At 54.4% G+C, this 14,725-nt stretch overlaps 1 protein-coding gene across 1 annotated transcript in view; it reads left to right on the top strand.

The window, feature by feature from the left end:
* Nucleotides 1-3,068: 3,068 nt before the first annotated feature.
* The window catches only part of ACSF3 (acyl-CoA synthetase family member 3), a 48,870-nt gene continuing 37,213 nt past the window's right edge, over nt 3,069-14,725 (top strand). The window contains exons 1-3 of the mRNA XM_079315981.1: nt 3,069-3,150; nt 5,256-5,948; nt 7,267-7,422. Of these exons, the coding sequence (XP_079172107.1) occupies nt 5,277-5,948; nt 7,267-7,422 (828 nt within the window). The 5' untranslated portion in view covers nt 3,069-3,150; nt 5,256-5,276. The remainder of the gene's footprint in view (nt 3,151-5,255; nt 5,949-7,266; nt 7,423-14,725) is intronic.

Here is a 14,725-nt window from a genome sequence, read left to right as displayed (position 1 = left end):
TCTCCCAGCCCTGGGGAGCAGCGTGTGGCCCCACAGTCCCGGGGTGGTGACCAGGGCTGAGCATCGTCCCCGGGGAGGTGGCCAGCTCCAGATGGTCACTGGGCACCAGCTGCTGGGGGACAGAGGGACAGAGGGTGGCTGGGGGTGACATCTGCTGTGTACTCAGCCAGCTGGCCCTGCTGCCTGCCCCCCTGTCCCCCCCGGGGGTCACCCCCACGGGGCAGGGACCCTGCACATCCTTGGATGTCCCAGCTCTGTCCCCACCTCATGCACGCTGTCCCTGCCAGGCCCTGCAGCACCTCGGGGGTGTTGGCACTCGCTGGCACCACAGACTGATGCCTAGAGGAGCTGAGTGCTGCAGGGAGGTGGCACCAGCTGGCACTGGGGCCAGCCTGGAGCTGCTGGGAGCCTCCTGCAGCAGCTCTGCACAGAGCAGGAGGGTAGTGGGGGAGTGAATGGGGTATAAAAAGGAAGAGCTGCACAGTGGGGATGCAGCCATGGATGGGGAGGAACTGGGGAAGGAAGTGTGTGATGGGGAGGAACTGGAGGTGTGTGGTGGGGAGGAACTGGAGGTGTGTGGTGGGGGGGAACTGGAGGTGTGTGGTGGGGAGGAACTGGAGGTGTGTGGTGGGGGGAACTGGAGGTGTGTGGTGGGGGGAACTGGAGGTGTGTGGTGGGGAGGAACTGGAGGTGTGTGGTGGGGAGGAACTGGGAAGGAGCTGTGTGATGGGGAAGTGTGCAGTGGGGAGGAAATGGGGACAGGGCCACGCCATGGGGACAGACTGTGCCACAGCTGAGACACAGAGGGATCTGTGCCATGGGGACATGATGGGGATGGAGTGGGAAGGGAGCAGTGCCATGGGCAGGGAGGCACCAGCAGTGTGATGAGGAGCTGTGCATGGGGAGCTGTGCATGGAGCTGTGCATGGGGAGCTGTGCATGGAACTGTGCATGGGAAGCTGTGCATGGAGAGCTGTGCATGGGGAGCTGTGCCATGGAGCTGTGCATGGAGCTGTGCATGGGGAGCTGTGCCCTGAGGAAGGAGTTGTGCATGGGGAACCGTGTATGGAGCTGTGCATGGGGAGCTGTGCCATGGAGAGCTGTGCCATGGAGAGCTGTGCATGGAGAGCTGTGCATGGAGAGCTGTGCCATGGAGCTGTGCATGGGGAGCTGTGCATGGAGAGCTGTGCCATGGAGCTGTGCATGGGGAGCTGTGCATGGAGAGCTGTGCATGGGGAACCGTGCATGGAGCTGTGCATGGGGAACCGTGCATGGAGCTGTGCATGGGGAACCGTGTATGGAGCTGTGCATGGGGAGCCGTGCATGGAGAGCTGTGCATGGGGAGCTGTGCATGGAGCTGTGCATGAGGAGCTGTGCATGGAGAGCTGTGCCATGGAGCTGTGCATGGGGAGCTGTGCCATGGAGCTGTGCATGGGGAACCGTGCATGGAGCTGTGCATGGGGAGCTGTGCATGGAGCTGTGCATGGGGAGCTGTGCATGGGGAGCCGTGCATGGAGAAGGAGCTGTGCCCTGAGGAAGGAGCGGCACTGGCGCTCCCGGAGCCGGGCTGGGCGCTGTCGGTGCTGCCCCAGCCCCGGGATCGCGGCCCCGTTTCCGCTCCCGCCGCGCTCGGGCAGCCCCGCGGGTGGAAACGCACCTGGCCGGGGGCGGGACACGGCCCGGAGCGCGGAAACGGGGCCGGGGAGCGCCGGGGACGGGCCGGGCCAGCGCGGGTGTCCCTGTGTGCCAAAGTGTCCCCGTGTGCCAAAAGTGTCCCTGTGTCCCCAAAGCGTCCCCGTGTGCCAAAAGTGTCCCCGTGTGCCAAAAGTGTCCCTGTGTGCCAAAGTGTCCCCGTGTGCCAAAGTGTCCCTGTGTGTCCAAAGTGTCCCCGTGTGCCAAAAGTGTCCCTGTGTCCCCAAAGTGTCCCTGTGTGCCAAAGTGTCCCCGTGTGCCAAAAGTGTCCCCGTGTGCCAAAGTGTCCCTGTGTGCCCAAAGTGTCCCCGTGTGCCAAAAGTGTCCCTGTGTCCCCAAAGTGTCCCTGTGTCCCCAAAGTGTCCCCGTGTGCCAAAGTGTCCCTGTGTGCCCAAAGTGTCCCTGTGTGCCAAAGTGTCCCCGTGTGCCAAAGTGTCCCTGTGTGCCCAAAGTGTCCCTGTGTGCCCAAAGTGTCCCTGTGTGCCAAAGTGTCCCCGTGTGCCAAAGTGTCCCTGTGTGCCCAAAGTGTCCCTGTGTGCCAAAGTGTCCCCGTGTGCCAAAGTGTCCCTGTGTGCCCAAAGTGTCCCTGTGTGCCAAAGTGTCCCCGTGTGCCAAAGTGTCCCTGTGTCCCCAAAGTGTCCCCGTGTGCCAAAGTGTCCCTGTGTGCCCAAAGTGTCCCCGTGTGCCAAAAGTGTCCCTGTGTGCCCAAAGTGTCCCTGTGTGCCAAAGTGTTCCTGTGTCCCCAAAGTGTCTGTATGTCCCCAAAGTCCCTGTGTCCCCAAAGTGTCCCTGTGTCCCTAAAGTGTCCATGTCACTAAGATGTCCCTATGTCCCCAAGGCGTCCCTGTGTCCCCAAAGTGTCCATGTGTCTTCACAGTGTCTGTGTGTCCCCAGGGTGTCTGTGCATCCCCAAGGTGTCCCTGTGTCCCCAAGGTGTCCCTGTGTCCCCAAGGTGTCCCTGTGTCCCCAGGGTGTCTATGTGTCCCCACAGTGTCCATGTGTCCTCACAGTGTCCGTGTGTCCCCAGGGTGTCTATGTGTCCCCACAGTGTCCCTGTGTCCCCAGGGTGTCCGTGTGTCCCCAGGAGCTCTCTGGGATCTCTGTGCCTCCCCAATGCCCACGTGTGCAGGTTCCACAGCCCAGGCCACCCCTGAACGCCGCCCAAACCCCAAAATCCTGCAGACCAGCCAATGGCCGCAGAACCCGCGGGGCAGCCATGCAGCTCCACGTGCTCACACACACCCGCCATGACATCCGAGGACACTGGTGACACTCCGGGGGGGGGGGGCTGCAGGGACACTCCTCCCCCCGTGCCCCGGCCCCGCCCCCCGTGGGCGTTTTGGCGCCAAATCCCGCAAACGAGGCGCGGCCGGCGGAACGTTGGTGCGCGGAACGTTGGTGTCGCGGCGCCGCGTTCCCGCCGGAGCTGCGCGCGGCCGGAGCGGTCCCCCGGCGGCAGGTGAGGCCTGGCGGCGCCGCGGGAATGGCGGGTGGAGATTTTTCCTTATTTCTGCTCGGGGATGTGGCGTGAGCAGAGAGCTGCAGGGAATGGCTGCGGGATGGAAGAGGACAAAGCGCTGTGAGGGAGGGGAGGCCCTGGCACGGGGCCGGACAGGGCTTGGAGCAGCCTGGGGCAGTGGAAGGTGGCACTGGATGGGGTCTAAAGTCCTTTCCGATCCAAACCTTTCCCTATTTTTTATTTTTTTGTGGGAAGAGCAGAACAATCAGCATCTCAGGCATTATTTGATGTCTTTCCCTAGACTCTTTCTCATAGTCATTTTTATTATTTTCTGAGAATAAAGTGTTTTTTCTCCGTTGTAGAAACAGCCGGGAATCCCTTTGCATTCCCTGTGAATGAGGAAAAGGTGGAACCTGCAGCTCAGCCTGGCACTGGCACCTCCACACTCACAGCTGGAGATATTCCTGTAATAACTCACTTTAGTAACTCCAAGGATCATTTTACTCCAGGAATTGCATTTTTTTTGCCCTTTATGCCCAGAAGGTGCAGAGGGCTGGGCAGGGTTTGTGCTGGGAGCTGGGCAGAGCTCTGCAGTGCTGTGGAATCTTCACCCTCAGCAGGAGGAGGGTTTGGATTTTCCCTTTCCAGGGGGAATTTGAACGTTCCAAGGCAGCAGAGCCACATCTCTGCACTGTCCCCACCTTCCTTTGTCCCCAGGTGTGCTGGGCAGGGCTTGGTGGCACCTGGATTTCCCTCCCTGCCCTGAGTGTCTGCACACTGGTTTTCTGAAACCAGCATTGCCAGGCTGAAATAAATTAATTAATCAATCAATCAATTAATTAATGAATGCTGTTAATGAAACACAGACTGGTGGCAATGGGGTGATTTGATTTTTGGAAAGAGCAGGAGGAGCAGCCAGGCTGATCCTGGGCAAACCCAGCTGTCAGGTCAGGGCACTGACACCTTGCCATGGCCACAGGTTGGGGTGGGCAAGGTCAGGATTTTGCATTTTAGTCCCAAAGATGTCACAGGAGCTCTGCCTTTGAGCCGCTTTGGTTTTTTTTCCATTTGGGTGGTTTTTTTTCCATGTCAGGGGTTCCCACGGTCTCACCCCCCTCTGGGGCTGAACCTTCTGTGCTGCCCCAGATGTTTCCACCCTGAATCACAAGCTTGTTTTGCAGAAGCAGGAACTGAGGTTGATTTGCAAAAGCAAATCTGAGCAGTGTCTGGGTGAGGAAATGCTCTGAAGGAGGAGGGGAGAGACCACAGGGCTGGCAGAAGATGAACTCCTGTGCAGCCTGAGCTGGGGGCAGCCCTGCCAGCCCTTCCCTGGGGAGCTGCTGGGCTGGATCCCCTTTGTTCCAGCTCCTCCCCACACTGGGCTGCTCCACTGATAGGCATTTATTAAAAAACAAAGGGGAAAAATCAGGTTGTTATTGCTGGCATCAAGGAAGTGCCATGGGTGCTCTCAGAGAGGGAGAGCTTGCCATCCTTTGGCTGCTTGCTCTTGTCATGGAATCCCTCTGGGGATGGTTGCATTCTGTGCAGCAAACCCCTCTCTCTCCTGCCACAGCCCTGTCCTGCTCCAGGCTGTGCTGAGGGGTTTAGGATTCTTCACAGAATCATGGAATGGTTTGGGAAGGACCTTAAAGCCCATCCCTCTTCACCCCTGCCTGCCAGCAGCCTGGGACACTGGAAGGATTTGACATCCCCTCTATCCCAAGCCATTCTGGGATTCTGTGGAAGCTGCTCCATCCTGTAGATCAGTGGATTTTAGGGACTCTTTTCCAAGCCATTCTGGGATTCTGTGGAAGCTGCTCCATCCTGTAGATCAGTGGATTTTAGGGACTCTTTTCCAAGCCATTCTGGGATTCTGTGGAAGCTGCTCCATCCTGTAGATCAGTGGATTTTGGGGACTGGGGGCTGTTCAGGGAAGGGTCTCTGCCTCCTGTTCCCTTGTGGCAGAACCCAGGGATTCTCAGGCTGCCCAGGGTGTGTCACTCTGAGGCAGGGACATGAATAATGGAGTGGATATTACAGAGATGAGGGCTGCCCCTCTGCCTGGGTGGGAATAACCCCTGGTTTGTTGTTGTTGCTTTCTGCAGAGTCACCTCGGTGCTGGCAGGATGCTGCTGCCCCTGCTCGTCCCCCAGCGGTGCCGGCCCCTCCTGCAGGAGCTGTGGGGTGGCAGCAGGGCTGCCTGTCCCCACAGGGCTCTGCACACAGCCTGGGCCACCCGCAGCAGTGCCATCACCCCCGTGTTCAGCAGGGCTCTGGCTTTTGGGGACAGGGTGGCCATCGTGGACCAGAACGGGGAGCACACGTACAGGGAGCTGCTGAGCCGGAGCCTGCGCCTGGCCCGGGAGATCTGCAGGGTGCTGCAGTGCCCCAGCAGGGACCTGAGGGAGGAGAGGATCTCCTTCCTGTGCCCCAATGATGCCTCCTACGTGGTGGCCCAGTGGGCCTCGTGGCTGAGTGGGGCCATAGCAGTGCCCCTGTACAGGAAGCACCCCCTGCCCCAGCTGGAGTACGTGCTGCAGGACTCGCAGAGCGCCCTGCTCATCGCAGCCCACCAGTTCCTGGGGAAGGTGACCCCCAGTGCCAGCAAACTGGGAGTGCCAGTGCTGCCACTTGCCAGCTCTGGTGATGATGGATCTGCATCCTCTGCAGCCCTGGAGGAAGAGTCCTTGCCAAGCTGTTCCTCGTGGAAGGACAGAGGGGCCATGATCATCTACACCAGCGGCACCACGGGGAGGCCCAAGGGTGTCCTCAGCACCCACGGGAACGTGCAGGCTGTGGTGAGTGCTGCTGCCCCCCTGCCAAGCTCAGGGAAAAGCACAGTGTTGCAGTCTGGAGGGGATTTGGGCTTGCAAACACCCTTCCACTGCCAAATTCCTGCAGAGGGCTGTGGGGCTGCAGCTCCAGAGTCCTCCATGCTTGGTAGGTGAGCACACAGACTTTGGCCTGGGGGAGGTGGATTCTCCTCCCTGCTTTCCTAAAAAGCAGAAGGGATGAAACCTATTGTAAAAAACCTGATTTCTTTGCAGTTTGCTTTTCTACCCTCTGACTAGGGGAGCATCTTTGCTCCTAACTGGAAAATGTCTTAGCCCAGCCCAGTGCTGTGTGAAGCCTGTGCATTATTCAGCTCTATATCCCCAAGGCAAAAAAATCCATTAGCTCTCAGACTCAAAAGGAATTAAAAGTTTGAATAAGGCTGCTGACTACCTCACCACTTGGTTATCAGTGCCTGCAACTGCCAGTCTGCTGCCATTAGGGAAGGAGGGCAGGGGATGCAGGGATGTCTCTGAGAGCTGCTGCTGCTCTGGGTGCTCAGCTCCTGCAGTGTCCCTGCAGGAATGAAAGCCTTGATGGATGGAGCCAGGGCTTGGCTATATTGGGCAAAGAATCTGTTCCCTCACAAACATGTTGATTATTTGGGGGGGAGGCCTGAGCAGTCCCCATCCTTTGTGCTGTTCTGCAGGAAGAGCCTAAAAGCTGCTCCCTGCCCTGTGGCAGAGGGTTGTGAGAGACACGACCAAATTCCACTGCTCAGATGCTTTTCTTATTTTTAGGTGGCTGGAAATAAGCTTTGCAGTTGCCAGCACTGGGCTCTGAAGGGCATTGTTGACCCAGAAACCTGATAATTATCCCTTCAGATAATTATCCCTTCAGAGCAGAGTGTTTTGGAAGCTTGATACTCCCATAATTTTTACTAACATGAAACCTGCTTTCTGTTTATCAGCAATTTCCTGCTCCTACTGATTATCCCTTACAGGTGCTAAAAGCCTGATGTCATCAGTGTCCTAACTATGGCAACAGAATTCTGGGAAAATTAGCTTTTTGATTACTGTTTCTGCCAAATCTGCATGTGCAGCAGCAGATTAATATTTTTGTATGTCCTACTTAAAATCATTGTTGATATTTCTCATTAACAAGAAAAGGCTTTGCTGATTTCAAGACGTGTCCTGACAGGATGCTGAAGGTGCTCTGCTGTTGTGGAGGGAATTTTTCTCACACTGATCCTAAAGGAAAGATTTTGTGCCCAGGCAGGCTTGGCATTCCTCAGGATAATCATTCCTCCTGCCCTGAGGCTGTGCTGTTTGTTTTCCTCTGCAGACCACGGGGCTGGTTGAGAAGTGGGAGTGGAAGAAGGAGGATGTGATCCTGCACGTGCTGCCCCTGCACCACGTCCACGGGGTGATCAACAAGCTGCTGTGCCCACTCTGGGTGGGAGCCACCTGCATCATGCTGCCAGAATTCTGTGCCCACACGGTGAGCCCAGGGGGAGACCCAGCAGCAGCACCCCAAGCACTGCACTCACAGCAGCTCTGGGCAGACATTCCTGAAGAATTCCAAGAATTCCAGCCCCTTTAGCCACTGGTGGTGTGTGTGGGTTGGGTGCTCAGCCTGAGGTAAATGTGCTTTTCCAGTCTAAGTGTGATGTTGGAATGGGAATGCTGCACTGCCCCAGCTCTGGGCTGGGTCTGCCTGGGCTGGGTTGACCCTTCTGTGTGCCCACCAAGAGCATTTCCATCCACAATTAGGGTTGTGGATTGTTTTTTTACTGCCAGGGAAGGTTGAAATACTGGTTTTTCCTCTTGCGTGTTAGTGGTGTGCTGCTTGCTGAATTTTTTATAGACTTGCATTTCCCCAAATCCCCAAAACACTGAGGCTGGAAAAGACCTCCAAGGTCCAATCCCCACTTTGTCACCCAGCCCAGAGCACTGAGGGCCATGTCCAGTCCTTCCTTGGACATCTCCAGGGACTGGGGCTCCATCACCTCCCTGGGCAACCCTTTCCAAATTTTCCCCTTCCTCTGCTACATCTTTAGTGCTTTATATTGCATTACATGACAGAACACAGCCTTTTGAGTTTTGTGTAAGGGAAACCCTGAAAGGTGGCTCTTCCTCCATGGAGAAACAAGAGTTAACAGAGCTGTTGGGTTGGACTCAGTGATGTGAGAGAGAGTTTGCAGATCCAGATCTTCTTGCAGCTTTTGGGAAAAGTGGCAGGAGGGAAACCTTACTGAAATGATGCCCTTATAATGTTGTTTTACATCTGGAAACACCAGTGCCAGTGTTCTGCTTCTCCTTTGTTCCCTGCAGCAGTAAAGTGGAACAGGTTGTACAATTCCCAGCCCCTGGGATGCAGCACCATCCACATGTCCCAGTGTCCTGGGTGGTGTCTGCAGTGTCACTGCTCAGGGACAGTTGGGTTTTCAGGGGCAGAAAGGGAGCACAGGTGTGGTGGTGTCACTGCAGAGTTCCCTGGGAAAGCCAGAGTTGCTCCTGCTCTCCCTGTGGATTGTCACGTGCTGGGAAGGCTTGTCCCATGGCAAGGACAAAGTGCACAGGTGTGGGATACACCTGGCAGCCTCTGGCTGTGCTGCTGCCAGGTGAGAGCCCAGCCCTGACAGGAGTGACCACAGGGCTGGGTGATCCTTCTCAGCTCGTTTCTGCTTCTCCGAGCAGCAGCCACAGAAAATGCAGACTTCCTTTTTGTGTCGGGACGGCTCTGCCAGCTGAGCACTGATCCTTTTTGGGGGGACAGCCCCAGAATCCCAGCGGGGCAGCTCTGCACTCCCAAACCCAACGAGCAGGATGCTGTGGTAAAAAGGCAGGGAGGTGCCCGGCTGCCGTAGCTGTGCTTTCACCCCAAGATTGCCGTCATGAGGGGCTCGGGGTGCTCCGGGCTGTGCCGAGCAGCGCTGGAGATGCTGGAGCCTCTGGAGGGCGCGGCGCTCCACCTCCTGTCCGCAGGCATCGCTGCTCCCTCGCCTGTGCTCTGCGAGTCAGCTGAGGCCAGGGATGGGGTCGGGGGTCCTGGGTGTTCTCCCCAGATGTGACACGGTGACACGGGGACAGCGCCTTGACCCCGAGCCGAGCGCGGGCAGGGACGGGCGGCGGCGCCGGGCGGGGCTCTTTGCTTCGCTGCTTTCTTTTATTCCCGTTTTTTTTTTTCCCCATGGGAGCTGCGAGTGGTTTGATCGACACTCCAAAGCCAGCACGGGAGGGTAAATAAGGCGCTTTCTCGTGGAGTTTATTGCAAGCTGCCTTTCAGTTCCACTCTATTTTCACCAGCTGTTTACAGAGTGCCCTTTGCTACTGAAATCAGCTTGCAGCAAAGCAGCAGTGGAGGGTTTTGCCAAAGGAGCCCGAGTTTTGCCGTGTGCTTTTTTTCCTTGGCTGCACCTTGAGAAAGCAGCCAATTATAGTGTGATATAAAGAAACTCGACTGGCAGCTAAAACACTTGACAGGCTGATCAAAACAAGGCAAGGAACTTACTCTCAACCTGCTGCAGACATATTTAGCCTTGAGTGATACTGGCAAAGGTTCAAGAGAAACCGCAGCAGCACGCCCGATGTGTGTTTGGTTTCTAATCACTAACACTTCATTATACAAAATAAATACTTTATTATTACAGTGTTTATTAAATTACATAATTTGCAGCGTGCCTTATAGTCGTGGATACAGATGGCAGTCTGGTTTTGGTGGTGGAATAATGCTCTTTTTTTTTTTTTTCCCCCACTCAGAAGACATTCCCAGCCCTTGCTTGTCGTTCCCCACCGTGCAGGGGTGGGAGGGTGGCAGCTTTCAGACCTTTATGTCTGTTTTCTGGGAGCTGTCCAAGGAAAGGTTAAAAATCAGGACTGTGGGGTAGCCCCAGTGTCCTGACCAACATCCTTCCTCTCACTAAAGCAGCACCTGATGTCTGTGGCTACTGCTGAGGCCAGGAGGACTCATTAAAGTCTGCTGAGGTGCCTCAAGCGTGAAAGTTGCTGCATAAAATCAGATTCCTTTTATTAAATGAGGACATCCATTAAGCTGCACTAGCTACTGTACATGTTATAATTCACTTTATAGCACCATCTGTTAAGACTGTCTTGCTTAAGCTTTTCGTAGCATTTTTTTTATTGCAAGTTATTAAAAAATATGGCTGCATCTATTAATCATTTATTAATAAATGGACCCTTAGTTTCCAGAATTAGTCGACTCGTACGTGATGTACTGAGTCCCCTGGTGCTCCTTGGGGTGCAGGGTCCTCACAGGGAGCAGCAGCCAGTGCTCCTGGCTGTGCTGCTGGGGTTGGGAATGGCTCTGGGGGAGGCTTTTCAGCACAGCTGGGTATGGAGCAGGCAGGAGAACAGCAGTGAGCCCCAGGGGTGTTCTGCCAGCAGCTGTGTGGGGCATGGCTGGCTGGGATGTTGCTGGTTTCTTGTTTTATTGGTTTGCAGGGGTGAGAAGTGGGAGGGCAGAAAGCTCCTCTGGAGCCAGAGCAAGCTGCAGCCTCAGCATCCCTGATCTCCCTCCATAACCTGCTCCCAAGCTGGGTTTACTCTTCCAGCTGCTCTGCTCCTGTTTGCATTTCTCAGCTGCTGCTGACCTGTCCCAGATGCTGCAGCAGGAATTTCTTTTCCAGCACTAGGGATTTTAAAGGTGCTGTGTTTGTGGAAAATTTGTGCATTTTGGTGGCCAGGTGAATGTCTCTGTTAAGGAAGGAGTGCAGGGTGAGCCTTCTCCTCCTGGCCAAGTGCTTTTTGAAGGCTCTGAGCATCAGGATTTGCACCAGGCACCCTCTGGAGCATCCATTCCTGGTGATTCCCTGCCTCCATCTCCCTCCCTGGATCATTTCAGGCACAGCCTGGGGTGTGAGTGTTGCTCTGTGGAAATGTCAGTGAGCCTGGAGAGACAGACCTGTGTGTCCCCTGTGCTTGCTGTGACAGTCACACACTGATGTCCCCATCCCAGACCAGGCACTCCTTGGACATTTTGGAGCAACTTGTGAGGTCAGTGTCTGGATTACAGGATCCTCTGCTGTGGTTTTTGGGCAGAGAGGATCCATTTTGGGCTTGAACAGCAGGAAGAGCTTGTCTTTGCCTGGGACACCCCTGATCTTGAGTCAGGAGAAGATGTCCTAATGAGAAAAGGTTCCCTGTCAGCTCTCTGCATTGATAAACACTGGAGCAGATCCTGGGAGGTTTTCCAGCTTCTTGTGCAGAGTGGGAAATCAGAGTGCTGAATAACCTGAAGGAAGAAACTTCCTCTGCTGAGCAATGGGAGAAGCTGATGGAAATCTCCACTGGGGGTGACCCAGCTGTGGCTGGGCAGGTTTGAGCTGTGATGTGCTGCCTGTGCAGTGACAGCCCTGGCTGTGCCCTGCAGCCCCTCACATGATAAATATGCCAAGATGCAGATTTCCTGCCCTGCAGTTGCAGGAGCTGCTGTTGCAGTGCCAGCCTCTGACTTAAGGTGCTCTGAGGATCAAGCCCTCTAAAAACCATGCCCTGTTTTACAGTGTCACACTCACAGCCATCAAAATCATCTTGTTTGGACTCTTCTTTATAGGGAAATAGGAATGCTGTGTGCCCAGAGGTGGTGTGTGGTTCAGGACAAGCTTTCCCTGATGCTCTGTCCCCCGTGGCACCTTTTCCCTGTGGTAGGAGGGAGCTGCAGACCTGGCACAGGATGAGTGGGAGGTGTTGCTGTGGGTGCTGCTCATCATGTGCCCTGAATTCCTGGAGGCCAGGAAAGCCAGTGCTGTGTCTGGGAGCAAGCTTTGTCCTTGTCCCTGGTGCTGTGTGTGAGCCAGGCTGGGCTGGTGCTGGGGCTGCACAGGGGGATCCAGGGCTCAGAGTCTCTGTTGCCTGAGGGAAGGAGAGGCTCACTTCTCTGAGCCTCTCCCCTGGATCTGTCACTTCTGCAGACATCACTCTGGGCAGCTCTTTTGGTTTATTTTTAAAAGAACAGCAAATCCAAGCAGAGGAGGCTGAGCTCCAGTACCCAGGCACGCTGGGGATCACGGCCCCCATCCAGTTTCAGCTGGAGAGAGGCTGAAAGTTCTTTTCATCTGTTAATGGGAGGCTTCAGAGGAGTAATTTTATTTCAGACTCAAAGAGGAGTCGGTGGAGGGAGGAGCAGGTCACTAGTGAATGGATTATGTTTGATCACTTCTCACAGACCTGGCTTTAAAAAGTTAGAGGTTTTCTTTCCCATCTCCCCAGATCTGCCTTCTGTCCTCAGCATCTGTTCCCAAGTAATGGCTTTTGATGTGTGTGGGGGAATATAAAAAATGGAACCAGAGCCTGTCATATTTACTTATATTTCCAGGTCCCAGGGAAAGCACTTGCTCCTTTCAGTATGCCTCCAGCATAGGAAGGGTTTAAAAGCTTCAGCCTGGAATGCAGAGGGGCCATCAAACTGTGCTGATGAATAAATGATTAAAACCAGAGTTTCACAGAGCACAAACAGTTTGGGGTTATAACAAACATGAGACGAAGCCACCGAGGGCCTGATTTCTCTTTGAAGAGAAAAATGTTTCTCTCTCTCTGCATATTGGTCATGAAGTGTTGGAGGCTCAGTCCTTGGGAGAGAGCAGAGCTCCCCTTGGTGCTCTCTTATCTCCCATCTGCTTTTTTGGGATAATTTGGTGTTGGATGTGTGTGCATGGTCCTGCAGTCCCTTCACTGCTGCTGTTGAATTACAGGAGTTTCCCACCCTTGTGTTTGGCAGTCCCTGTTGCTCCCACAGACATTCCAAAAATCACCAGCATCCCTTTTCCTCAGTGGTGCTTCCCACATGGCAGCAGTCAGTGCTAAGCACAGACCCATCTCCCTGAGCAAAAGAGAAGTAAAGGACTGAGTTAACCTTGCATTAGAGGCATTGTTAGTTTTGAAAAGGTTTGAAAAGATTCAATTACAACTGGAAATGGCACAATAATTTTATAGGAGAGAGGAGCTGTTGTGTCTGTCAATAGAGGCTGCACCACAGGCTGGCTGTGATCCATTTGTGGGCTGATGGAAAAATCCATGCTGGTATTTGCTTCCTTTGTGGCTTCTGGCTGGTTTGGAGAATCTTCTGTCAGCCAAAATCTTTCATGGTTTAGCACATAACTGGCTTTGCCACCTTCTCTTCTCCTTTTACATGAGAAGATGCCCAAGTATTGGGTTTGGTGATTCTGGCTGGTTCATGGCATTGCACATCTCCCTCTCTAAAGGGGAGAGTTGTTGCCTTTCCTCCTCTGTGCTCTCAGCTCTTCCTTCAGATGCTCTTAGCAGATCTGGAGGCTGCTTGGGAAGGTTGCTGTATGGACTGGCCACCCCTTGGAGCAGCTTGTATGTTCCTCCATCCTCATTCACCATCTGTGTGCTGGGAAAAATATGTGGGAAAAATCTCCCAGCTGTGCCTTGCTGCGCTTGTTTTGTACCCACTGGTGTCATTTTCTCCTTTTTTTTTTTCTTTAATGATGGCAAAATCCCACTGGCCAGCTCATGATAGGCTTTTGAGCAGTGGGAGGGGAGGAAAATCAGGAATGTTGTGCTGACAGGAAGGCTTTTGGAAACATTAGGTCTCCCACTTCTCTGCTGGCACAGGCAGCCCTGACCCAAAGCATTTGCTGCTGTTATTGCTGGTGGGAAGCTGTTCCCACTCTTGCTTTCTTGTAGTGAGAAACTTTTTGTTTGTAGCCCTTGGTTACTTTAGAAGGAATCTTGATCCATGTCCTGAGCATATTCCATAGGAAAGCTGCTGCTTCCCTTCTTTGCAGAGCCTGCCAGCCCTGGCATGAGGTGCTATGTTTGCTTCTTCAATCCATGGCTTTTTAGAAACACTTGGAGGTATCAGGTGAGCAAAAAAAACCAACCAAAACATTGGGCTGCCAGTTCCCTGTGATTGTGTGGCAGTGGGATAACCCAGGGAGGATGCACTGAGCTGCTCCTGTCAGAGGATGCTGGCTGCTGTAAGGACCAAGCTGGGATTGATTGATTAATCCCAGGTAACGAGGCTTTCCCAGATCCTTCTCTCAGAGCATGGAGCTGTAGTTGGAAGCCAGGAATAGCTGTTCCAGCTGGCTGGGCAGTGCCAAGCCCTCTGGCCAGCTTGGGCTCTGCAGAGCACTCAGAGCTGCCAGCTTTGTAGCACAGCTTAGTCCTGCTAAAACACATGGGAAGGATCCAGATTTGGCAGAGCAGGAGCAGAGCAGGTGGAGAGGTTTGGCTGTCAGCAGATCACCCCAGCAGCTGGTGGCACAAATCCAAAGGCAGCTGCTTATCCTCAGGAAGGGGCTGTTGCTGGGTGAGCTGGACTGACACAGAAAAAGCTGCTCCTGTGGCTGCAGTGCAGGAGGGAGGATTTTATCCAAGGCAAGAGTTGAGCTGGCACGTGGGGACAGGGGACTCTGGGGTGCAAGACAGACTTGCTCTGTTTAGATGGGTTTGAGGTTTTTCACATCCAAACTCATGTGACAAAAACTCTGCTGCATGGCCAGACTGGAAGTCTGCCCATGTTCCCACAGCTGCTCAGGACTTGGGAAGGCAAAACAAAATCACACAGCAAGGGTTGAACAACCCCTGAGCATCTGTTTGCTTCAATCCCCTCAGCACAGTCCTGATCCCTGCCACAGCAGTGGCTCTCAGGAGCACCAGGCTGAGGAGAGCAGATCCATTCAGCCCTGGCTTTGGAGAGATCCTTCTGCACCCTGCTGCCTGCAGTGGGAAAAATATTGGGGAAAAAAAGGGGCTGGGAGGAGCATGGGGGAGGTTGGACCCCTCTAAATACAATTGTACCTATTCTGGCTGGT

Source organism: Erithacus rubecula (genome assembly GCF_903797595.1).
Source record: "Erithacus rubecula genome assembly, chromosome: 12".
NCBI lineage: Eukaryota > Metazoa > Chordata > Aves > Passeriformes > Muscicapidae > Erithacus > Erithacus rubecula.
Note: the sequence above shows the minus strand (reverse complement) of the source record. Positions and strands in the feature narration are given on the sequence as shown.